This window comes from Temnothorax longispinosus, chromosome 5 (genome assembly GCF_030848805.1).
Source record: "Temnothorax longispinosus isolate EJ_2023e chromosome 5, Tlon_JGU_v1, whole genome shotgun sequence".
In the NCBI taxonomy this organism is placed as follows: Eukaryota; Metazoa; Arthropoda; class Insecta; order Hymenoptera; family Formicidae; genus Temnothorax; species Temnothorax longispinosus.
Genome location: NC_092362.1, coordinates 13,526,026 through 13,551,077, shown reverse-complemented (window position 1 = coordinate 13,551,077; position 25,052 = coordinate 13,526,026). Strand labels below are relative to the sequence as shown.

The 25,052-nt window shown below is 41.8% G+C and overlaps 5 protein-coding genes across 7 annotated transcripts; 3 read left to right on the top strand and 2 right to left on the bottom strand.

Moving 5' to 3' along the window:
* The first annotated feature begins 60 nt into the window (after window positions 1-60).
* Cpsf5 (cleavage and polyadenylation specificity factor subunit 5) lies at window positions 61-5,169 on the top strand. The gene is made up of 7 exons (XM_071778689.1): window positions 61-201; window positions 532-1,022; window positions 3,255-3,455; window positions 3,538-3,601; window positions 4,528-4,693; window positions 4,776-4,890; window positions 4,981-5,169. The coding sequence occupies exons 2-7, from the start codon at window positions 904-906 to the stop codon at window positions 5,000-5,002; spliced, it is 687 nt and encodes a 228-aa protein (XP_071634790.1). The 5' UTR covers window positions 61-201; window positions 532-903; the 3' UTR covers window positions 5,003-5,169.
* A 661-nt stretch (window positions 5,170-5,830) lies between these two features.
* Window positions 5,831-7,616, bottom strand: LOC139813293 (queuosine 5'-phosphate N-glycosylase/hydrolase-like). Its single transcript, XM_071778686.1, has one exon. It carries the CDS (start codon window positions 7,039-7,041, stop codon window positions 6,031-6,033), a length of 1,011 nt encoding a protein of 336 aa, XP_071634787.1. The 5' UTR covers window positions 7,042-7,616; the 3' UTR covers window positions 5,831-6,030.
* A 147-nt stretch (window positions 7,617-7,763) lies between these two features.
* On the top strand, window positions 7,764-10,689 carry Pif1 (Pif1 DNA helicase). Of its 2 annotated transcripts, none has more exons than XM_071778678.1 (2): window positions 7,764-7,904; window positions 7,998-10,689. In XM_071778678.1, exon 2 carries the CDS (start codon window positions 8,024-8,026, stop codon window positions 9,902-9,904), a length of 1,881 nt encoding a protein of 626 aa, XP_071634779.1. In that variant the 5' UTR covers window positions 7,764-7,904; window positions 7,998-8,023; the 3' UTR covers window positions 9,905-10,689. The 2 variants fall into 2 exon arrangements, with proteins under 2 accessions (XP_071634779.1, XP_071634780.1); XM_071778679.1 differs by having other exon boundaries at window positions 7,837-7,904; window positions 7,974-10,689.
* On the bottom strand, window positions 10,007-14,830 carry Brun (trafficking protein particle complex subunit brun). Of its 2 annotated transcripts, none has more exons than XM_071778672.1 (12): window positions 13,890-14,830; window positions 13,478-13,751; window positions 13,187-13,397; window positions 12,765-12,976; window positions 12,482-12,680; window positions 11,983-12,397; window positions 11,681-11,901; window positions 11,230-11,587; window positions 10,961-11,117; window positions 10,715-10,892; window positions 10,410-10,633; window positions 10,007-10,328 (listed from the first exon to the last, which is right to left on the bottom strand). In XM_071778672.1, exons 1-12 carry the CDS (start codon window positions 14,828-14,830, stop codon window positions 10,137-10,139), a joined length of 3,582 nt encoding a protein of 1,193 aa, XP_071634773.1. In that variant the 3' UTR covers window positions 10,007-10,136. The 2 variants fall into 2 exon arrangements, with proteins under 2 accessions (XP_071634773.1, XP_071634774.1); XM_071778673.1 differs by having other exon boundaries at window positions 13,199-13,397.
* A 47-nt stretch (window positions 14,831-14,877) lies between these two features.
* LOC139813283 (small subunit processome component 20 homolog) lies at window positions 14,878-24,880 on the top strand. The gene is made up of 9 exons (XM_071778671.1): window positions 14,878-14,911; window positions 15,228-15,325; window positions 15,407-15,687; window positions 15,777-20,948; window positions 21,122-21,377; window positions 21,769-23,434; window positions 23,508-23,941; window positions 24,045-24,314; window positions 24,584-24,880. The coding sequence occupies exons 2-9, from the start codon at window positions 15,281-15,283 to the stop codon at window positions 24,728-24,730; spliced, it is 8,271 nt and encodes a 2,756-aa protein (XP_071634772.1). The 5' UTR covers window positions 14,878-14,911; window positions 15,228-15,280; the 3' UTR covers window positions 24,731-24,880.
* The last annotated feature ends 172 nt before the right edge of the window (window positions 24,881-25,052 follow it).

Genomic DNA, 25,052 nt, shown 5'->3' with positions numbered 1-25,052 from the left:
AAGGAAGCGCAGGAAATTCAACCGGACAAGGAACGAACACGAGAGGCCTGCATTTTATAACTGTGCCACATTATAGACTTTAAAACGGAGTAGATGTAATTAGACGTTGGAAGAAAGAAAAAGGAAAGATAAAAGATTCAGCTTTACACTACAGAGCGACATTTGTATTCGTAACCCACATCTTACATTGCCGAATCTTAGGTAATCTTAAGATTCTATCCAGTGAAACGATAGTAGACATATTTTCAAATTCAACTTTGCCTGCCAAAGGTCTGCTATTAAAAAAAGGGTCATGATATTCAACCATATTCTTTATTTTAATTATAAAAAAATATTGTAGCAAAACGTTGTAACTGGCTCGGTGTCCACTGTCCACTTCTATCAATGCAAGTTACGTAACCTTAATCTTGGTTTAACCAGGTTTAACTTGATTTTTATATTTTTTTTAGTTGTAAGACGTGGAAAAATGGAGAGTAAATTACATCAAGAAAGTTAAAGTCTGCATTGAGGCAACTTGTTGATTTTTTTCAGAGCGAAGAGAAAATACACCGGGAGGAAAACAAAAAAAAGAGTATTTCGTCGCCACACAGCCTGGCGCTTATTGGCTGCCTGGATTTTGTCCAACGAGACCGAGAGGCGAGTGAGGCGACACGTCGCGTTAATTAGGACCGGCCATAAAGCCGGTCGAGCGTCGCGCTGCCCAGCGCTGCCGAGCCGAACCGTCAACCGAGACCGAGGGTGCTCCGGCGCGGTTCGGGGGTTCGGGGTTCGGCGTCCATTCCACAATCCATTGCCTGCAAGCCGCAAGGCCTGCAATCAGCAATCGTTCGCGAGGATTCGGAGTTGTCGGTGAAAACTTGTGGGAGAGCAACGGCAAGCAACGGTCCGGTCGAGGGGACGAAAATGGCGATGGCGACGAACCAAGTTAAGGGCAGCGGCTGGCCACGGCGGGCGAGCAACAGTTCGTTCGAGGGGAAGGTGGTGCAGAATCAGTCGGTCACCATCAACAGGACCGTCAATTTGTAAGTGGCGCAACGTGACGCGCGAGCCAGAATTTTATCCTTTTAGAGTTAACTGTGATTTCTGACCGCCTCTCTTCTATAGAAAACCACGGCCACGACGCCGGCCTCGGGCAGACGCGCGCTAGCAATCCAAAATATCGCTTCTAAAAGAGAAAAACAAAAGTTGAGAGAAAGGAACAACCCCTTTCTCTCCTCCCTCGCGATGATCGGCCGTTTGTTTCTTTTTTTTTCTCCCCCCCCCCCTTCGAAACCCCTGGAATTTTAAGCAACTTGTATCCGCCGTTCTTCACACTTCACACGCGACATGTAGGCACCAGACACCTGGCACTTGTCCTCAGTGGAGAAATGTCCGCTGCGGTTTACGTGCGATAGTCGTTTACGATTTATATACGATACCATTTGCTTAAGATTCTCGAATGTAGGCTATAGCGCGTCGAGCACGCGAGTTATTAACGCGGGATCTTCACCGGCATTCGATTCACGCGCAGCGTCTCTCTCTCTCTCGAGCATCGTTTCCTCTCCACAACACTCCACAATGTCGTAAACGACGTAGTAAACTAATTGTAAGCCCGCTCCCCTCGCACTCGTAATGTGTCGATTCTCAATATGCGTGCGAGGAGGCTCCCCGCTCCCCGCGCTGTCCGTCTCTGTTTTTCTTTTTCGTTTTGATTGTTAAAAAGCAGTGCAGTTTGTATCTTAAGATTTCGCGAACCGCAGATCATACGATCCCGACAAGGCTGTATTATTTTCTAAGTTTGTACGCTCGCCAGGAGAGCCCTGTATATGTTTTATGATTCATGTTTCATGATTTCACTCTTCCATTTCATGTAAGACACGCTATATCTATATGTATTATATGTATACGTACGTACTACATTTTGTACGGGGTAGTTCACAATTATATCTATATATATACATACACCTAGTTGTATTACATTTTAAGATAGTATCTAATATAATACAAATATTGCGATTATTCTGCTTTGTTATAAGAAGGTAAAACAAATCTTCTTAAAACAAACACCATTATAAACGAGATCTATGTAACGTTATAAGATCATAACTGGATTATTTGTGTTCATGATATTATATATGTGCATCTATGACGTTACATTTGCAGCATCTTACGTGTGTTATGAATCAAAATGTTACAGAATATATATTTATATATCAATGTATCTCGGCATCATGCAGGTCTTTGCATGTATTTATCAAATATTAATGGCTAATTCTTTTATTGTATTTTTGAAAGCTCTTAAATATTATCTTTTTTTAAAGAAGCTTCATACATCGTTGCAATGTGTCATTATATTAATAAACTGATATATATCATTTATTGACATAAAAGTTAAAGAAACAAATTTAAATAATTTTATAAAGCAATCACAGTCACAGTAATATATAAGTTAACGGTAGAAATCTAAGAATATGATGAAATATTTGTATTATTTATCGAGTACTTGCTCAAGTATTTACTTGTGCAGATACGATTGTAATGTCACAAATAACAAAATTATGTTTGCCTGTTATTTATAATTAATTTGATTATATCAGGTGTTCAATGTGAATGCAGAACTTTAGTTATGTGTTGAAATGTTTTATACATGCGTATTTTATACATGTAAAAGCTGAACGTAAAGCGATATTTTTATGACAAATAAGCTATCATATATGAAATATAATTAGAAATTCCATATTACATATATATATATATATGGAACATTAAGACTTATATTACATTGCATAACAATATTTTGTTCTATGTTTATACTTAAAATCTGACAAATACAAATACAGATACAGAAATCGTTATTAAGCAATGTAAGAAAGAGAATAGAGTGAAGATTGGAAACTTTGTTCTGTTAAAATTCTAAATAAAAAAATTTATAGACTTTATTACAAAATTTTATGTACCTAATGTATATTTATTAACAAAGAGATAATATTTGACGATAATAATAAAGGCTCTTTGATAATAAAGTAACTCTTTTTTATAATTTAAATATCTACACATTTATTGCTTAACGTACAAAGACATAAATACTGTTAATATTGAAATATGAAAATAGCGAAAGAAAAAATTAAATTGTTATATTGTGTATATTTGCATAGTTTCTGTGAATATTGTAATATCGCATCAAGCTGTATTTGAAGAAACTGGATTTAATTACTGATGGATTAAGTTAAGCATATACAGGAGCCTAACAAAAGAATACAAATCATTTATCATAGATATCCTTTGACAAACTATACGTTTGGAACAAAAGAGCCACTCTTCGAGAAAGATCCATCAGTACCAGCAAGGTTTCAGCGCATGAGAGATGAATTCGACAAGATCGGCATGCGGAGAAGCGTAGAAGGCGTCTTACTGGTACACGAGCATGGACTGCCACACGTTCTTCTTCTGCAACTCGGCACAACATTCTTCAAATTGTACGTTTCGACAACTTTGAAAAACGTATGCAGCTTAATAACAAGATATCAACGTTCATACGTTTCCTTCTTGTTGTTTCAGACCTGGCGGAGAACTCAATACAGGAGAAGATGAGGTAGAGGGCCTAAAACGGCTCCTTACAGAGGTAACAGTTAGCACGACGCCTTACGCTGCCTTACAGGCTGGCTGGGAGTGGCACTTTTATATCGTTAGATTGTAACATTGTCTTTATAAACATCATCATTATTGTACAAAACCCTGCAAACGTTTGTAGAACTTATGTAACCGGGCCTGTAGCTCCATATAGGGGCTTGCTCTTTTATTCTTATAATATTTTGTACTTTTGGCGTGCTGCATGCCCGGACACTTTAATGTTGAAAAGATATCGCACGTTATTGTATCCGGTTGGCTAAGAACATTGTTCTTATTTCGATGGTGTATGTTTTAGCACAGAGAGAAACATCGAAGAGACAAGATGAAATGCAAGAATGTAAAATAGTGACAAGAAGACTGTATATAAACGTCGCGAATTTTTGAAATTTATAAGTCGGAGAACCGATTGTATATATATACTTATATATTGAATAGGGTTTAGAATTTTATTGTAAGGAAGAGATATCTGATCGCGGCATAATATGTGGGCCTACGACGTTCGTCGCACGTGTCAGATCACAAGACACGTTATGAACTTGAGATTTGTAATCTCTATCACATATTCTTGACTAAAACTTTGGTCACACATGTGACGGTTTCACATTAGGTATTCATATCAACATCATACAGATATCATAGGTGAAAGAAAACGTACATGTATAAAACCCTGCAAACGTTTGAATATCCATATCAGCTTTCGATTTCAAAGAGATTCCGTGCTACGTGTCACGCGTCGATAAACTTGAATATTGTTAGACGTGATGCTATTAGGTGACCGCCGTAAATGTCTCGAAATATAATAAATATTGTGCAACCATGTTCTTAGTAGACTGACAGACGAAGAATGTATTTTATTCTCATAGTTACTCGAAGCTCAATATGATACAATGTTAGACAGCAAATGGGATTGGTTTCTAGACTTTCGGACGGCAGGACGGGGTGAAGCAGGAATGGGTTATAGAGGACACGATTGGAAACTGGTGGCGTCCAAACTTTGAACCACCTCAGTATCCGTACGTGCCGCCACACATCACAAAACCGAAAGAACATAAAAGACTATTTCTCGTACAGCTACAAGAGAAAGGTATAACGACATATCAGAAAACCTTGACTAATCTTATCATCTCATAGGCGTGTGTATTTACTTGTGTTATTTTTGTGTTCAGCTCTCTTTGCTGTACCGAAGAACTACAAGTTAGTCGCTGCACCATTATTCGAATTATATGACAATTCGCAAGGTTACGGTCCCATAATCTCATCTTTGCCACAATCTTTGTGCAGGTATGTGTTAAAGAAAAAAAAATCTTTATATTTTGCAAAGAAATGAGACATGTGTGTCATATTACAAAATTACATTTATTTGTGTTTCAGGTTTAATTTCATCTATATGTGAAACTAGAATTAAAAGACCAAGACCGAAATATTCGGTTTAATTTAATGAAATCTATTAGAGGTTTAATAATTAGACGCGTATGTGGTACGAAACGATGCTGATATTTGAGGGAAATTTCTGATCTATGTATATGATGCATTGCGAATTAAATCATTTTTTAAGTAGTATTTATGTAACTTTATAATCTCATTCCATCAACTTTTGTATCTAGATGTAAGTTTCTATCTTTTGTTTTTGTATCTGTAACGAGATACAGCAAGAAGTACAATCTACGTCATTAATTTTAAAATGTACATAAACATTTTTATCAGCTTTATTTCCCAAAATATATGTAACGTGTATTACGTGCTTCTCACAAAAATAACGCGTACGATGCGAATAATACCATGGGAAACCGTAACCGAGATGCAATGTATATTTTTCTGCCAAGTCCTCGAAAATACTTTCTAAACTCGTAATAAAATTATTATGTAACGAGAGAGTGTAGAGTGATTGTATATCGATAATTTATAATTTGACACAATTTTGATTTTCTGTTACAATAAGATAACAGAGGACTTTTTGATAAACCAATTCGTTGATAAATTGAATTGAACTGGCTTGTTTCGTAAGCAGCAGTATTAAAGAAATATATTTCATGTAAATATCTTCATCAAATACATTCATATTATTGTATAGTAATTCAAGTTCTCTGCCTTACACATTCTTTCCACTCACTTTCATTCTTGCGTAATATCACATCGCGCGGTACGCGATATACGATGATATCTTTTATGTCTTATCAATAATTTTATCTAATCGATCTCGTTATATAACATGAAAGAGCTGTTTGGCCTGAAACATGTAATAAACTTTATTCTATTTTCTCTCGTTTTGTACATACATATGATGCGGTATAAAAATATAATAAAATATAGCTAAAAAGGAACAGATAAAATTTGGTTTTTAGAATGTAGTATTTGGTATGTAAAAACTTATTGATATTTTTTCCATTCAACAGGAGATATCTTTGCGTCCCGCGTGGCCTTCTAATAGTATATTGTTCTCGTTTTGTGGAACGGGATGTGCTCCAACTGTTGCGCGTACTCTCGCCGGTAGTCCCACAGGTAGTGGTCGATCACGATCGTGTTGACATCGGACGGGTTCAGGCCCACGTTCGGATCGGCTGCGATCAATCTTCGCACCTCGTCGCGCACCTGCTCGACCGCCTCGATCGAGCAGGCACGTATCTCAACCTCCTCCCTGCTGCCCTGCTTTAACGGCTCGTCGGCTTTCAGCTTGCCCATGAGCGAGTCGCTGTAGCGCATAGCGCCGTAATGCACGAGCACCTGAGGGATACGATAGTCCGCGAACATCGCGATGCTGTCGATATCGTGGAACTCGCCGAGCCCGCGTCCCTCGTAGCAGGCCCAAATGTCGCCGATCAGTATCTGAGCCCTCTTGTAGATGCTGATCCTGTGCCCCTCGTAGTTGGCCTCGTCCCGGTACGAGTCGAATTCCTTGACGATCAGCCGGAGCAACTTCTCCGCTGAGCCCTCGCACGACTTGATACACTCCGCAAACGTGCCCTTATACCTGTCCAACAGAACCCTTCCGGCCTCGTGCAGGCCCTTGATTCTTTCGTCTATAAGCGGAATGCTGACCTCGTCGTCGCCACGAAAAATGACCTCGGCATCCGCCTGCGTTATCTGCGAGTAATACTTGGGATCCCACATGGGTTTCCCGTCGTTGATGGCCCGAGTGACTGCGGCGCAGAACGCGAAGTAGCCGGTCTCTCCGTTGACTGTCCATTTCTTCGCGCCCGTCTCGGTCCAGAAGGAGAAGTTCAACGTGTCCAGCACGAATATCCAGTCCGCCGCCCTGGGGTCGTCGGGCTTAGGATGAAACTTGATCTGCGAGAACGTGCCCTCGCGAATCTTACCGGTTTTCAAGCCATCGAGGATCGCCAAGGCCAGTTTCTTCACGCCCGCCTGCTCGATGAACACGTCCTTCGCCAAGCCGGCAACCAGCTTCGCGGACTCCTTTGGCATCAGGACCATGATGTCTGGATCTTGATAGCCGAACGCCGAACGATCTGTCTCAAGCTATTCCAAACGACTGTCAATTTATCTACTTGACGCTTACTTAACAAATGCTTTGAATGACCCTCGATTTTTCGCTACGTATCGGTACCGGTACCGGCTCGAACAATGTCAACAATGGCCGTTCCAAAAATGGAGCGCGATCTTCAGCTGATCGATTACGCGCTCTTTCTGGCTCTTTCATCATTTCAGCAAGATATCTGATATTTCTTCTTCTTCGTATGTTTAATGGCCTTCAGGCAATACTGCCCCGAAAACGGCCAGGGCGAACCAATAGTCTTATGAGCCCTGAGGCGTGTCTTTTTCCAATTGCATTGACGCAAGTATAAGCCGTGAGGCGTGTCTATTTTCAATTGCACTGACGCAAGTATGAGCCGTGAAGCGTGTCTTTTTTCAATTGCACTGACGCGAGTATGTGTAGTTGTGTGTGTATGTCCGCGGTGTCGGGAACTCGGGTTAATGCCGTGATGGGTTTGTTAGGCCCAAGGAACTGCGCGGATCACTTCCCCCTGCGGCCAAGATATCTGATATCACTGATATGACATCATTTCCAGCTGCAAAAAAATAACAGAAAATGCTATAGAATAGATCTTCAATACATTTCGGAACACACTCTATACTGCTCTATACACAAGCGGGGCACAAGCTACAAGCCAATAGGAGAATTCATTTTCTAGTTACGTCCATCCAGTGAGTTCCTGTTATTCCCAAGGTTAGGTGGGTTAGGCATTCTGCGCCGAGATATTGCGCGCGCTTTCTGGTTTACCGTTCGGCGCGTTCGCGACCGCGTTTGTCTGCCGGTGTTGACGTCGCGCGTTCAGGTAACGCCAATTTAAAATATCTTTAGAAAACATTAAGTCTATTGTTAAGATCGTCGCATTGTTATCAAGGCAACTGCTCGTGGCGTTTCCTAGGTGAACGACTCTGCTTGCGGGGGGACATGGATTCCGACAGCTGCTCGTTGACCTGCACCGTTGCCGTGGAATGGTTAAACGCGCAAGGATCCATCCTGAGGAAGGCGACTCACCGGACGGCGTCGTTGCGCCTGATTCGAGACACGCAGCGCGAGCTGCTGGTCGAGGTACGCGCCGAGAAGGCGAACGCGCTCACGAAGCTACCCCTAAGAGGTATATCGGTATTTAATAAATTCATGACCGAGGGCAAGGCGTCCATCAAGTTTAAAGAGCAGAACTGCACGTTGTTCTTGTCAAACGCACCCTCCTCCCAGCTGATAACGTTCCTGAAGACTATATTCGTCAAGCTGACGGGCCAGGAAGTACATCAAGTCTCGAAGGATCCCTTGCGGGAGAAGCTCTTTGCGAATGTGCAACCGGGCGGCGAGGGCAAGGACATCAGTCCAGCTACTAGCACAGAGGTCAACAGAGCGAAGGAGAAAGCTATGGCAGTGTCACGCGCGACGGTCACCACTCCGTCGCCGGGCGTGGTCAGGAAGCGGAAGCATTTCAACGACGATGGCCACGTCGCTAAGGTACCCGCGGCAAAGAAGCTGTACGAGAATCCTACTGCAGGAGAGCTGACTGAGGAGCAAACGCGAATTCTGAATGCGGTACTCAGCGGGAAGAACGTGTTTTTCACCGGTAGCGCAGGCACCGGTAAGTCGTTTCTACTGAGGAAGATAATCTCGGCCCTTCCCCCGGACGTGACGATGGCCACGGCGAGCACTGGAGTAGCAGCCTGTCACATAGGTGGAATTACGTTGCATCAGTTTGCCGGTATCGGTCTGGGTACCGCCACCAAGGAGAGATGCGTCCAGTTGGCCTCCCGTCCGTCCGCAGCTTCGATATGGAGGAGAACGAAACACTTGGTGATAGACGAAATTTCTATGGTGAACGGTGATTTTTTTGACAAGATCGAGGCGGTGGCGAGACACGTGCGTAGAACGGAAAGACCCTTCGGAGGAATACAATTAATCTTGTGCGGTGACTTCTTTCAGTTACCTCCTGTGTCTAGGACCGACGACAAGGCCAAGTTTTGCTTTCAAAGCGAGGCCTGGCAAAAATGTGTTCACTTTAATTTTGAATTACAGACGGTCCATCGACAAAAGGACAAGGCGTTCGTGAAAATATTAAATAGCGTTAGGATAGGTAGAGTCACGGATGACATCGTAGATATATTGAAGGAAACGGCGAAGCAAAAAATTGAAGGCAATGGAGTATTAGCAACTAGATTATGTTCGCATGTGAAGGAGGCCGATGAGATTAATGAATTTCAGTTGGATGAACTTAAGGGCGAGAGTAAAGTATATACGGCGTTAGATTCCGATAGTTCTATGACGTACATGTTGGATCAGCAGCTGCCTATACCTGGTAAATTAGTACTGAAAGTTGGCGCGCAAGTTATGCTGCTGAAAAATGTAAATGTTAACAGTGGATTGGTGAACGGAGCTCGAGGTGTTGTTGTTAGTTTTAAAAATGATATACCGGTGATTCAGTTGCGATCTGGAACTCATTATGAGGCAAAGATGGAAAAATGGGCTATCAAAACTACTTCCGGTGCTGTCGTACACCGAAAACAAGTTCCGTTAAAGCTAGCGTGGGCCTTTTCGATTCATAAAAGTCAGGGCTTAACTTTAGACTGCGTGGAAATGTGTTTGGCGAGGGTATTTGACGCCGGTCAATCTTACGTAGCACTTTCAAGAGCTCAGAGCTTACAAAGTTTACGTGTTTTAGATTTTAATAGCCAACAGGTGTGGGCTAACACAGCTGTACTTGAATTTTACAAAAAGTTCAGGAGGACGGTGCAAGAGATGGAAATGATTCCTCTCGGTAAGAAAATTAAGTTAGAGGGAAATAAACGATAATATATTTATATTTTTTATAATCTACACATATAATATACAATAGCTTGTTAGAAGTAAGCACGTTAACGCACGCACAGACGTACATAAAATAATTATTAAATGTTTTAAGTAAATATTTTTTCTTTATTTTTATGTATATACGTAATACACAACGTTTCGGTTCTTTCTTTTTACAAATATTACACAGTTCATTGGTGTAGACGGTAATTTGTATTTTATATTTATATTCATATTAATAATCGTCGACAGTTATCTCGATGGGCGGTATATAACGCCATGTATGTCCCGCATTTACGAGCTCCGAATAAAGTATTGGAGAATTTGGAGCGGATTCTTTACTACTACATTGAATATCTATTTTGTACTGACCAGCAGTGAAGAATACTACGCGACATTCATGATAGGCTCTGCCGGATTCCTGTAACTGTTGTTTCTTCATAAATTCGGGAACGTAAGACAAGTGTGTACACAGCTACAAATTGTATTTATGAAAGTTGTGACTCACAGTAGGCAGCATGACCTTATTTGCTCCAGCTATGGATAATCTTGTTTCCAACTGATAATTATTCACTCCATTATGATGGTCCTGATAGAAATTAATGGACAATGTAAGATCACTCAGCGGATGCTCCAGAGCATTGCACACTCCCACACCAACGCTTATGCATTCACCCAAAGCACACGACAGTTCTTCTTGTGCTTTTACAATAATATCGTTAATAGTTATTTCTGGAAAATGTTGACGTTGTTTAGTAATCTTAATTTTTTTTTTTTTTTTTTTTTTTACATACGCATAATAAATATACGCACCCCACTGTAGAGGACTCATTCTGACCAGATCTAACATATCCTGAGTTAAAGTAATGCCGGATAGAGTTGCTTTTCCTGTTGACTCGGTACCTAGTAATTGCCAGCGTAGATCAACCAACGAAGCTATATGTTCAGCACATATTTTTTGGAGTTCACTTGTGTCACCAGCACCATTTAACTGTAAGTGAAAAAAATAGTATTACATTTTGCGGCATGTCTTCGAATAGGCCACGTCTCCGTTATTACCATAGATAATTTATTAAGTGGACATCGGTCAACTGGAACAGGAATTCTACATGGTTCTTTACCTTCCATGTATATACATTTATTTTGCGTATAGTGCAATTCCATTTCGTGATTTGTCATGTTTGTCACGTCCAGTACGAGATAAAATTGCAATGGTCTAAAAATTGTTGGCGAAAGAATTTTTATAGTAAACATATGTATATGAGATACAACGTGTATAAATAAATACTATTTTACCAACATCAAGTATTTGCGTTTTCGTGACTTACGTTTCAGCCGGCAATACATCCCACGTAGTAATCTGCACACTGGGTAGCATCTCAATGGTTATAAAAACAGATGAAATTCTGCAGTATCCAGTTACCAAGCCTCCACCTCCTGAGTATTTTATCCTCAATTGACCTTCGATAATATTAGACGTCTGCAAAGGTACTGCAAGTTTCGACAAACGCGTGCTCGCTAAAGAAGAGTGGCCGGAGTGCGAACTTATTCCCGATCTGAAGGAAGAGGTCAGCTCGGATTGTCTTTTCGTATGAGACGGAGAACTAAGCCTAGATGGTAAAGAACTGTGGCCTGAATGTGACATTAAACTGCTCGGTTGACTAAGACAGGTACTGCTAGTAACATCTGAAAAATAAATTGTAAATTCAGCAAAGAGGAAAAATATATTAAAATTTCAAAATTATGTTAGCATAATAATATACGTAACGATTATATTACCATTTCTAATCGAAGGCGCTATAAAGTCCGTCGCTGCGTACAGATATAAAGTAAGACTCGCACTGCTGCCAGGTTGTAAAGGCACGTGCGTCATTAGATTCTCATCGCTCCATTTGAAAATTTTACTCTCAGTTACAGCATCCAGAGTGGACTGTACTGATAACTCGATCATTTCAATAGGAACTTGACCGGCGTTCGTTATCGTCACGGTACACTCGGCGCTACAAATGTGAGCGAAACCATTTTACACGAAAATGGTATTGAGGGAAAAAATTTTGTTAATGCTAACAGTAGACACAAACCTCTCACCGCCATAGAGAGATATACTCGCGCTGGTAACTATATTGTCGCCGGAACTGAAACTAGCAGTTTGAGGCAAACTAGTTGCGACATCGATTCTTGGTAAGGCTGGAATGACTTCGACCGTATATTGAGGATGTAACATACTCTCCATGTATCTCAATCTACAGTTAGATTTAACTCCTAATGTATGTGTGCTGAATCCGAGTATTTCTAAATCTCCAACTTCCTTGGGTCTGCCTGCTAACGTAACTGCACGCGGACCAGACTCAGCAGGCAGGCTAATACTTTCTGGTATCGATTCGAATACTACACCGTTTGTCAAAAGTCTCATGTTAGACACGTGCAATTCAAATGGTAAAGGATTTATGAGCAGCATTGACACCTCACAGATATCTCCTTCCACCCACAAATAATCTGTTGTAAAAAGTCCATCTTTTATGATGTTACACTTTTATTGATGGTAGATGGTAATAATAAAACATCTAGGTATGCACGTACCAACTTTTGTTTTAAAAGTGTTTTTGCGCTCCAACGATCCGAAATTAATTGGCGTAAATAAAAATGGACCATGATCTTCTTTCACCCTTTCTATCTTTTGAGGCTGTAAGTGTGGCTGCATGTTTTTCAGAGCAAACGATTTTGTTTTTGGTATATTTAATAAATTAGCCGGTGGTATGACAGTACCAGAATCTAAAACCTATCGTTTAAAAAACATTGTTTATTTTATATGAAACACGTAATATACGTATTCATATCATTATATAATTATTTATTAACATACAAGAGGGACTGGTGCACCCTCGCACTGTTGAGATACATTTTGTAACTGTAGTGCAATATCCTTCCGTTCGGTAAGCGTCAGATGATTATACATTGTTTGAAGCAAAAACGTCAGATGCCTTGTAGCGAGTGCCGGATGGCCCATTCGGTTGGCAGCAGCAACAAGTTCGTTTATTATTTGAATCTGTATAGCCGGCCATCCTCTTTGTCCATCTGTAAGAGAACACGACGATTTTAAACATAAAAAAAAACAAATTGAAAGAAAAAGATGAAATTATATTAAAAGATGGCTCTATAATACGTCGTTGAAAAGACGTTAACACATATATATTTTTTTCTTTAAACGTATAATTTAAAAGTATAATAATGTATAATCAGGCAAATATAATCAAGGTAAATGTAAAATTTTACAAAATTTAATACACGTGCAGTAACCTGGTGGCATATCGACAGGATCTAAAGACAATTTAAATCCAGATGTAGCTTGCAACATCAAATTATAACATTGTTGCCAGTCTGGATTAGGATTATTTTGCGATACATGACGAGTGGCGGCCAATCGCAAACAGAATGACGCCTTTCTGTCAAAACCAAAGCTCGTATATAGATCTGACAATGTAGTAAATCGATCAATCTGAAATATTTCATCTATTACAACACCTTGATAAGCTTTATACGTAAATGTTTTCTGCGACATGTTAATATACCACGTACTTTTTCTTGCTCGCTCAGAGACAAATTAATCAATACAACATTATTTAAATATGACGCAGCTTGTAAGGTACAGTTCTGTTCTATTGAGATTCTCGTAGCTTTGAAACTAGCTTCAGTTTCAATTATTCCTGCGTATTGGTATTTACTATAATGCACTATAGCTTCGCGATATTTCTTAGATATTTCCTCAGGTAGTAAAATATGTGGCATGCTGGCCTTTACCATGTCTATACTGGGCGGAGATGGCAAAACTGTAAGAGCCTGTGATCCTCGTCTATAAAATATGACACATAATTGATTATTCATTAGCTCTCACATCTTTAAACCACATATGAGTCCACATGATAAAAGTGGAGGCGCTTTGATGCTTTTTAAAAAGACAGTTGTATGTTTTTTGTGTCGTCTAGCATACCTCTGCTTACTTGGACTTCCTTCTTGCAGGGAAGAATTTCTTTGCAATGGAAGACTTCGGCACATATTAGGATAAAGAACCAAGACCGAAGCAGCGCAGAGACCTTCGTACGCTGCTCCCAGCCACAACCAGTCATTGACGGCTTGCAGAATGTTGGCTGCGGACATATAATTGTTCAGGGCATCGGCTGGAAGTCCGGCTTGAAGACACAGGTCACCTAAATGCTTCGTCATTCGGCCTACACATCTCTTCTTATTATTTCTCGACTCGAGGTCTAACCCGATGAAATCTTTCTTCTCAAATGGAGCCAACAGAAGAGAGACACGGTCTATCTTTTCCCTGGAACGCTCCAGCCTTTTCGACTCCAAGATCCAGAACAGAAAATTGAGATATTCGGCCGTTTGCGTCTCGAGATCGGGGGGGCACGCCTCGTCCGCATAGAATATCGCCCGCGTTTTAAAGTTGCCGGGGGTGGTGTAGCCCGGCGGCGGTTCGTGACGGCCGTTCGACTCGAGGGGACCGAAAAGGATGGCACGCGAGTCGTACAGGGTGCTGCTGTACTTGACCTTGAGGGTCTCGTGCACTCTGCACAGCTCGTTCAGCTCCGTCTGCGTGTCGTACTTGCCGAACGTGATCAGGCCTAGGAGCCTCCTGTGCGTCTGAAAGTCCCCCCAGTCGTTGTTCTCCACCGGATGCTCCCGGACAAATCGGGCGAGGATCTCCCGGGTGCCGCCGCTCGAGTCGGACACGGAGAACCTGCTGCCAGTCTTGACGATCCGCTCGCATAACCTACTGACCGTCTTCGGCTTGATCTGCGTGCCGACCGGCCGCAGCAGCAGCAACAGGGAGGCGTGATCGTGAGCGGTCTGCTCGTAGTCGGGATGGGACATCTTGTTGTCGGGCACCGGACTCGACAGGATAGCGCTGATAGCCGAGCGCATTTATGCCATCGATTTGTTCGATCCGGTCACCGATTCTGTCATCTCTCCACGTCGTCGACGGCTAGAGCGTACCTGCACCACGTAAGTAAAATCTAAATCTGTTTTATTCATAACAGCATTTGACAACCCGTCATGGTCGTCACCGTCGTCACCTGTCACATCGGCTGCACGCGAACTCGACTGTTGCGCTTACCTAGCGGCCCCGAACAGAACCCTTTAGTCGTGTAAAATCACAGTCGCTGTCGGCAGCTGGTGTCGACGATGTAAGGGAGGATGGGGGGGTGACGGGGGTGGCAACGTCGCGCATGCGCATTCGAACACGGGCCACAGGCTACACGTGGGACATCACGTTCCGCTTCACGTTGACTCCTTTGAAATGTTTTCAATTTAAATAAAGTGAACGATGTGTTGATCGAGTCCGATTAACGTGCGCCAGGACAATCCGTTAACATGAAGAATAAACCGACCCGTCACAAGGAGGCGAACGTCTTCCGGGTGAGTAGAGTCGTACGCGAGGTTAACGGTTAACCTAATCGCGTGCGCGCGTGGCTCTGAAACCGGCTCTTTCCTCCGCAGTTTAAGCCGTTTTCCGAGCGAGTGACGGAGATCGACGTCGACGTTTTTCACCGTGTGGCACATCGGAACGAGGACGACGCCGATCAAGTCGAGACTCACTTTCACAAGACGCTGCAGAAATGGAACGTTCTCAACCTGACGGATGGCTACACCGCCTTCAAGAAGCAAGTACGAGACATCGTCACGTTGCCCCAGCTCCTTCACAAGAAGCAGCACGTGATCGACGCGCTTATGTTGTATTTGAAGAAACGAGATCCCTTGTTTTTGCAGCCGATCTTAGAGTAAGTAGCGTACAGCGGAGAGGCATGTAGATTGATAGCATCGATAAAAGTTTGTTATTATTACTCGTCTCTCACCGTGTTTCCCACAGGTTGGTAGTAGCCGTAGCGAGAGATCTTCAGAAGGAGTTCTACGATTATTTTTCAGAATTTCTGTCCGAAATGATCTGCCTGCTGCAAACGAAAAACGCCGAGCAGATAGAGTATACCTTCACCACTTTGGCATATCTGTTTAAATTTCTGTGGCGATATCTCACAAGAAACATAAGAAGTGTGGTGCCTCTGTTACTGCCGCTGCTGGCTGACACGCAGCCGGTCTATATAAACAGGTTCGCCGCCGAAAGTTTTGCATTTGTAGTTCGCAAGATCAAGGATAAAGACTCCTTCCTGAAATTGGTGCTACGTATTCTGGAGGATAGAAATGAAAATGCTAAGGAGAATGGGATACCGGGCTGCGGAAAGTTATTGTTTGAAGTTGTCTCCGGTACTCCAGGACAGTTCCATTCCTGCGGCGAGCAGATGTTGTTTCTTTATTTCAACGCTCTGCAAGACGAATCTCGTGATCAAAAACTCACTTACGAAGTACTACGTGAAATCGTAACGTGCATCGTGCAAAACATACATCCACAAAAGTGCGACGTCATGTGGAATGTTATACTTTTAATAATGGACACGTTTGTCGAAAAGTTGAAGCAGTCGTTAGACGTCTCTGAGAGGAAACACGCTTTGATTCTTTTATTGCGTCTCGTACATATGATTGTCAGCTGTAAAAATGGTAGTTTCTTAACCGACGCTGTCGCCTTGACGAAAAGATTGACCAACATGATGGACGTCGTGAGCCAAGACAACATCATCTTGCGAGAAGTTATAAATGTGTCTGTAGCCATTCTCTTGGCATCCAACGTCAAGTTAATGCAGGAGACGTCGAGTCAACTGTTGCTGAAAATTATGATGGTGAACGATATGGAATTATTGTATTCCTCCGTTGAAAATTTAATACCGTACTCTTCGTTCGAAGCTTTGGTATTGCCTCATGTATTGCGGCGCAGCATGTCTACTGGATTTGACAGTGAGACGTTGCTTCTGCTTGCTAAAATAATTCTCGCAAAAGCATCACCTTGCCTCAGCGGTATAACTTTGGACAAATGGAAAAAGTACATTTTAGATACACGGAATATCGGAAGCGGGAGTATCGATTATCTCTTACGAGAATTGAAAACGTTGTCTACCGATACCGTCTCGCTCGACGCACTGAGAATTTTGATAATTTTACCACATCTGAAGCCGTTACGCGAAGAATTTAAAGATACGTTGAGAGACGGCTTGTTATTTTTATATAAAAAGATACTGAAACCGGACAGTGCGGATGATGCTGTGGACATCAATAAAACCGCTTTCGTATTTTTATTAACACTGGAATCGCTCGTGCACGTGTCGGAGCCAAGCAGTCTCCACGAGTTTTTCGTAAAATCTGACATAAAAATAATTGATCTTGTTAATAACGATAACAAGTGTATATTAAACGCGATAGATCTCAGCTTAACGTACTTTGCTGCGTCGCAGCATCGTGCGGACTATATAAATTCAGCGTCGTTTGACAAATTAAACGACAATATAGTAAAAAAATTTAGTTCACCTTATAGCAACATTCGATTAATCGTGGCACACTTATACTCGTTGTTTTCTAATGTTAAAGATCTGAAGGGGCCCTCGGTGCAAGGTGATGGAAAAAATGCTATGGAGCTTGTCTATTTGGTGGAATGTGACGCCGTGACGATGCAAAACTACCGCAGCAAGCTGTTGCACTTACAAGCTTTAGAATTTCAGACTCACGCGATAGTTGAACTAGATCCAAAGTATCACGAATTTCCATTAAGATGCTTGATGGGCACGTTGTACGTCAATTTTTCTCTGCTCTGGCAGCCCGTGAGTACAATCATAGCTAGTTACGGTAACAAGGAATGCCCACAGTTCTGGCCGACGTTTCTGGCCGAGTTAACGTCTAACAATGTGCCGGAGATTGAACGGAGATCGTCGTTCGCGTGCCACGTGGTTTCGTCGTTGGAATCGCTGATCGAGAGGCACGACGATAAGCCTGATTTCGAGAATTACAAGATCCTTCTCTGGAAATGCATGGCACATTTTTCACATTACGCCGAGACGAAAAACAGAGACTTAACCGGATTGTTCATCGATTTCGTAAATGCAAATTTTTTTAGATCCAACTCCGACGAGGGCAAGTATTGCGACGTCGAAAAACGTAAAGAATTAATCGATGCGGACGATGACACGGATGACGAGAACGAGGAGCGTAACGAGAGCGTAAAAGCCGCGCAAGCGGACGCGATGAAAAGGACGTACAAGGTAAAACTTTTACTCGCCCAGATGGAGATATTTGACAAGGTGCAGAATCCGAAAATGATGCACAGAGAAGCGGAGCTGCATCAGATCTATCTCGACTTGATTTCTTCGAGGAACGCCGACATACAGAGAGCCGCTCTGAATTGTCTCTTCGCGTACAAGTACAAGTATCTTTTGCCATACAAGGAGTCTCTGTGCAGTCTGATAAACGAGAAGAATTTGAAGACGGAGCTCGCGCGTTTCAAGCTGGATCGGGAGAGCAACATGATAGACGAGGAGCATCGCGAGACGCTCATGCCGATCATAATGAGAATTATTTACGCCAAAATGATTACCAAGACCGGCATGAGGACCGGTGGAAAAGCCGGTGGATTTGCACGGAGAAAGATGATACTGCGCTTCCTGGGCGGTGCGCAGGAGGACGAGATGATCATATTCGTCAAAATGGCATTTAGACCGTTCAAATACGTCGCGTTGGAGGTGGACGAGGCGTTTGACCTGAGCAAGTACGCTGGGAACATCGTCGATACCGTCGATCTGAATAACGTCATGCCGCCTAAACGCATGCAGAGCGCCGTGAATCTGTTGGCGATAGTAATAGAGCAATTCGGCGGGAAGATGTCGGCGAAGTTGTTACCGCGGTTGCTCAGAATATTGATCTGCATCCTGGCCGAGGTGAACGGGATTCTGCGGAGATCGGGGGAGGTTTACCCGGGATACCTGTCGACGATCAAGAACGTGAGGACGAGCTGCGTCGGTATCCTGGCCAGATTCTTCACGCACTTCGAGGACTACGACTGGCAGCGGCACGAGATAGACGCGATCTTTCACGTTGCGATATTTCCCTTGTTGCAGAAACTGCCTATCGAAGGTATACACAGTCCTACGGCCTTGCTCAAGTTATTCATGGCGTGGGGCCAGAACTCGCGGTACTATCCGTTGTTCGCGAAGCATCAGGAGGACGACCAGTCGATCACTCCTCTCCCTTATATCATGCGACTCCTGTCGAATCCCAAGACGCATCAGTCCGTCGTCAACGCCATTCTGGAGATCATCGAGAAGATGCTGACACTGCAGGACTACGGGAGATCCAACGAGGATGCGATGCAGGTGGACGCGCCGTTCTTACCGCTAACGCCGATACTCACCAACATGCTCGAGGTGGAGGAGAAGGTACTTTCGAGCGGGATCAACTACGGCTCCGCTATACTCCTGCCGCATGTCCCTAACGTTCTGGAGTTTATCAAAGATAGACTTAAAAGGTTTCATAAGAGCATAAACAAGACCGAGCTGATCATCCTGTCGCGAATCTCCGAATTCGTTACGGATGTCGAGACATGCGACACGGTGCTGAAGCTGATAATACCCGTGCTAATCAAGAAGGTTACATCTGGCGGTAACGAGGAGGTCGTTATGGGATTGTTGACAACCGTCACGAATCTCATAAAAATTGTGAATAAGCCGGAGATTCATTTGCGTTCTGTCGCGCCGCTGATGAGCTTCCTGTCGGATGTGTCCGCTCGCAAAACTCTTTTGCAGCTGTATCGCACCATCGCCGAGAGGTCCGCGGAGGAGCATCGCGAGGCGATGATTCAGGATTACGAGGTTCTGGCCGCTCTCAACTCGTGGGATCACAGATGGGTCGATCAACCGGACTTCCAGAAGAGGCTGGATGCCTTCGAGCTGATCAGCGACATGGCCGGGAGAAACGCGATTGCCCTGGAATTTGGCGTGACTGTGATACACAACTGCTTTTATTTTTTGAAAACTGTATCGGATCTGGCGATGCGAGACTGCTCCGGGCAGTGCCTGAAGCTCGTCGCGGCGAAATTAGCGAGGGAGCACCAGAGTAACGTCTTGAACAGGCGTTACTTAATGGACGACACTATCTTAGCTCTTACGAGGAAGGGCATTACGAGCAAGAACGAGACCGTTCGCCTTCAATCGATAGCGCTTTTGGGACACATGGCCCTGGAGTGCGCGGACGTGCATCCCGTTTTACGAGACTTGTCCCTGCTTGCCAATCGAGTCGATCCTGAAGTCGATTTTTTCGAGAATATGCAACACTTGCAGTTGTACAGGAGAGCTCGCGCCTTACTAAAGTTCTGCACGCTCGCCAAGACATTGCGAAAGCCGTTTAATCCTAAAACATTGACGCAATTTATTCTTCCCCTCTGCTCGTCATATTTATGCAACGAGGCTTTCATTCACAAGAACAGTCTCGTTGACGCCGCTATCGAGACCGTCGGAGTGGTGTGCAAGCTGTTACCGTGGCACCACTACGAGATCATCTTGAAGTATTATTTAGGCAAACTGAGGAGCTCTACAGAGTTCCAGAAGCAAGTCGTTAGAATAGTAGTAACGATACTAGACTCCTTTCATTACGATCTTTCAAAGTACAAGCCGGCAGAGAAAATTACGAAAACCAAAGCTTTTTCGACAGGAACCGAAGATAATGCTGTTACTGAAACTTCTGTCACTGAACCGCTAAGAGAAGAATCTAATGATGCGACTGGTAAAGATGAGAACCTCGAAAACACGGAACAAGGAGATGAAGAAAAATTGGAGGAAGCACTAAACGATGAGAATGTCGAAAATGTTGAAGAAATAATAGAGACGGATAAGGAAACGATAAAGGAAGACTTACCGATACTTGAAAGGCAAACGCTGCTTTCTCAATACGGCGCGAAAAAAGTGGTGTTTAGCATATCGAACGGATTGTTGCCTCAACTGCATCGATCGATTGTGGCAAAAACTCGGCAAGACAGCAGTCATAAAATCAACAAGAAGAAAATAGCCTCCGAGACCGAGGAGGACGATTTATTGAGAGTTCCAATTGCTCTCGCGCTTGTTAAGTTACTGCAGAAAATGCCCGAGAATCTTCTGAATACAAATCTGCCAGGGTAAGTGATGTCAGAAATATTTTGTACTCTTTTATCGCATTTGAAGATTATTTTACTCAAGTAGCAATAATCCAAGATTCTGAAAATCTTGAAATTTCAAGAAAAGAGATGGAAAATTTATATATAACACGTGTCTTGTGCACGTGTGTATAACGCATGTATATTTTTTTCAGAATTTTTATGAAACTGTGTACGTTCCTCAAGTCGCGTATGGAATCGGTTCGACGTGCGACTCGCGAGACACTACAGAAAATTATGATTACTTTAGGACCGAAGTATCTTCACCATCTTTTGAACGAATTGAATACGCTGTTAACGAAAGGCTTCCAAGTGCACGTTCTCGTGTATACAGTACAGGCTGTATTACTCGCATTAAAGCCTCATTTCCAGAAATTTGATATCAATAATAATTTACAAAGCATTCTGTCTGTAAGTATTATACCTGAAATGTTTGATTATACAAACTCTTTACCAATATATTCTATTAATATAATAATCAAAAAAATATATCAGTATAATAAAGTTTGTATTATTTGTATTGTATTCGCAGTATACATCGTATTGTCCGATATTTAATTATGATTCTTTCTTTGCTAATAATATTCAAGCAATCTCAAATAATATATATATTCTTAGCAATCAATTCGAATGTTGGAAATACTTGCTAACGTTTTTAAATGTCTTGACCTTTGAAAAGATTTATGGACTTGAGTTTGAATAATATACTTTTGTCAATAAAAATTAGTACAAAGCTTGACCAAGTTTGATCAAATATTTTAGAAACGCTATGTATATCTTTAAATAATTATTTTGTATATAGGTGTGCAAAGTGGATCTATTTGGATTGACCGCAGAAGAAAAGGAAGTAGCTGGTATCATCAAAAATGTGTCAGAGGCAAAGAGTACCAAGAGCTTTGATATTTTCCATATTTTGGCGGAATTTATAACAGAATCTTGCTTATTAGATTTAATCCTGCCGTTAAAAGAAATGCTATTGAAGACGCACTCGCATAAAACGATACACAAGATTGTGGAATGCCTCCGAAATGTAACTCTGGGATTGGCGGGCAATGCTTACATACCGTTGGAACAAATGCTTATATTTCTTTACGGTATTATTTCGGAAAGTATACCAGGTCTTATGCCTGAGAAGGATAGTAAAAAGCTCGCGGAAGAACAGCGAAAAGGTGAAACGAAAACTCTGATGCCGCAGGAGTCGAATTATTTCCTCATACCGCCAGAACCCAAAAACAGAATGGGTATTAAAGTTACTGCAAAGACTACCAAGCATGCCAACGTTCATGTGATGATAGAATTCGGTCTGAGACTGTATCATATATTGCTGAAACGGGACAAAATCTCCGGTGCGGAATACAAACGTTACTTAGAACCATTTGTGTCAGTTTTAAGTGACTGTTTAAAGTCCCATCATGTTAAGCTGTGCACCGTAGCATTGCAGTGCTTAAATTGGATGCTTAAGATGGATCTACCTTCGATGCACACATCGATATCAGACATTTGTACCTCCATGTTCGATATTTTGCATAAATATGCTGCCGCAGGATTAAGCAAAGGCGATAATTTCGATCTCGTAATGGCCACATTCAAATGCATGTCCGTGCTCGTCCGCGACGTGAAACACTTCAGTATCGATGCCGATCAGCTGAAGATTCTTATCTTATACGCGGAGCAGGATCTACACGACAGCGACAAGTACGGTACTGCGTTTACCTTGCTCAAGGCTATAATACATCGAAAGATGATTGTCGCTGAAATGCACACCGTCATGGAGAAAGTAGCTATGCTGAGCATTACCTCGGAGTTGGAACACGTTAAATTGCAATCCCGTTCTTTGTTCTACTCTTATCTCATGGGTTATCCGCTCGGCAAGCATTTGGATAAACACATTAATTTTTATCTCACTCAGTTGAGCTACGAAATGCAACCGGGCCGATTGAGCGCACTGGAAATGATCCATTCTATCGTCACGGGATTTCCGTTGAAAACGTTAATCAGGAGGTCAGAAATCATATTTGTAATGACTGGTGCAAGATTGATAGACGACGACGACCCAACTTGCCGTAAACTTTGCGCGAAATGTATAAAAGAAATGCTTATGCGGATATCCTCTAATGATAGGAATAAGCTATTTGACAAATGGCCCCTTCAATGGCTAAGTGATTCCAAAATAAGGTACCGGACATTGGCGGCACAGTTGTGCGGCATATTCGTGACCGTCGAGAAAAATGATTTCGATTCGCGACTGTCTCAAGTCTTACCGTTGTTATTAAAGCAGTTTCACGCATATTTCTCTGCCTCTGACAAGTTAGATAATGCAAAATGCTCGCAGAAAGATCCTGATTTAATGGAAGAAAGAACGAAAGATCATCATTTAATTCAAGTGTTGCAACTACTACTAAAAATAGCACATCACACATCTTTCCTCACAAATGAAAAGTACAAGGATTCTATTGACTCGTTTGCCGGTAAGTTATTTTCGCCGTAACGTTGGAAAGCTTCATTTTTCGTCAAGTATTGCATATTTACATTTTATTTCAGAATATAGCCAATCTTTGTTGGCGCATCCGCACTTGTGGGTTCGATTAGCAGCCGCGCAATTAATCGGCTTTATTTTGGCTGTCCTTGACGTTGATAAAGTCGTGGAACTTTTAAATAATCCAGAGAGCGATAGAGTACATGAGGGTTACATGTATTCGAGGCCCGTTGAAACTTTAAAGAGCTTGATTCTAGATTTAGTGGCTCAACTTTATCCGGACATGACATTCGAGGAGTTAGCAGATCAGGTTGTGAAGAACCTAATCTTTATCGCAAAGATGTTAAAATCGGTCACAGGATCCGTTGCGAAAACTGATGAGGAAGATGATGGAAGTAAAGCGAAAAATAATAATAATTTATCTTTTCCTTGGCTTATCAGGAGACTGAGAAAAGCTATAAATATAGAAATAACGCAAGCCCCTAAGTCAACATCAGTGGTAAGAATATTTGCCAGATATCTATTGTATGTATCTGCGAAAAGTTTCGCGAATACATATTTTATATTTTAAAATAAACCATATGAATGATACATGTTTTCAGAGAACTGCAATGTTCAAGTTTATTGCCGGTATAGTAACTACAGTGCCTATGGAATATCTAAACGCGATACTTTTTAATATTATGTCTCCATTGGTACGGGAGATGACTACGACGGAAGAAACGAACGCTGAATTACGTCGGCTTGCCAAAGAAGTAGCTACCATGATTAAAAAGTCTTTAGGAAATGAGGATTATGTCAAATTACTGAATCGAGTACAACAAAAGTTGGACATTAAGAAAGCGGAAAGAAGAAGAGTTCGTGCGCAACAAGTAAATTTATTTTTATTATTTTACATCTTTAATTTTTTTAGTATAGTATATTTTCATGTTTATGAACTCGTTGAACTTTATGAATAAGGGCCGATATCACAGTCTCCGATTAACGTGATCCTCCGATTAAACTCACTCTGCATCTCTTTCTAACTGCCCCTAGAAAGAGACGAAGAGTGAGTTTAATCGGAGGATCACGTTAATCGGAGACTGTGATATCGGCCCTAGGTGCTCGGAAGAATTATATATGCATTATTTTTTTATACCAGTTTGTGACTGATCCCGACCTGGCGGCTAAACGTAAACTGGCTAAACAACAAAAGAAGAAAGAGGCTAAAAAAAGAAAACTGGACACTATAAAGGGAAGGAAAACAGCAAAAAAACGTAAAAAGAAAGTAGAACTGGATGATTTCTAATTATACTATAAATATAATTAGACAACAAATTTTACAATTTAAATATAAATTATATAAAATAAATAAACAATTTATATAGATGATTGTTACTTGTAAATAATTATAAAAGCGATGTAATATGTATGAATTAAATGTGAGTTTATGGATTTACTTTCAGAAGTTTATACAAACGCTTATAGACAAGTTTTATAGTCAATGTTTAAACATACATAATATGTGTAACTAAGTATTATGCAACAAATATTTTTTAAGAAAACACGTCATTATGGTTCACAAAGTTTCATTTCTCATTTCATTTCTTTTCAAGAAGCGTAGAGTGCCT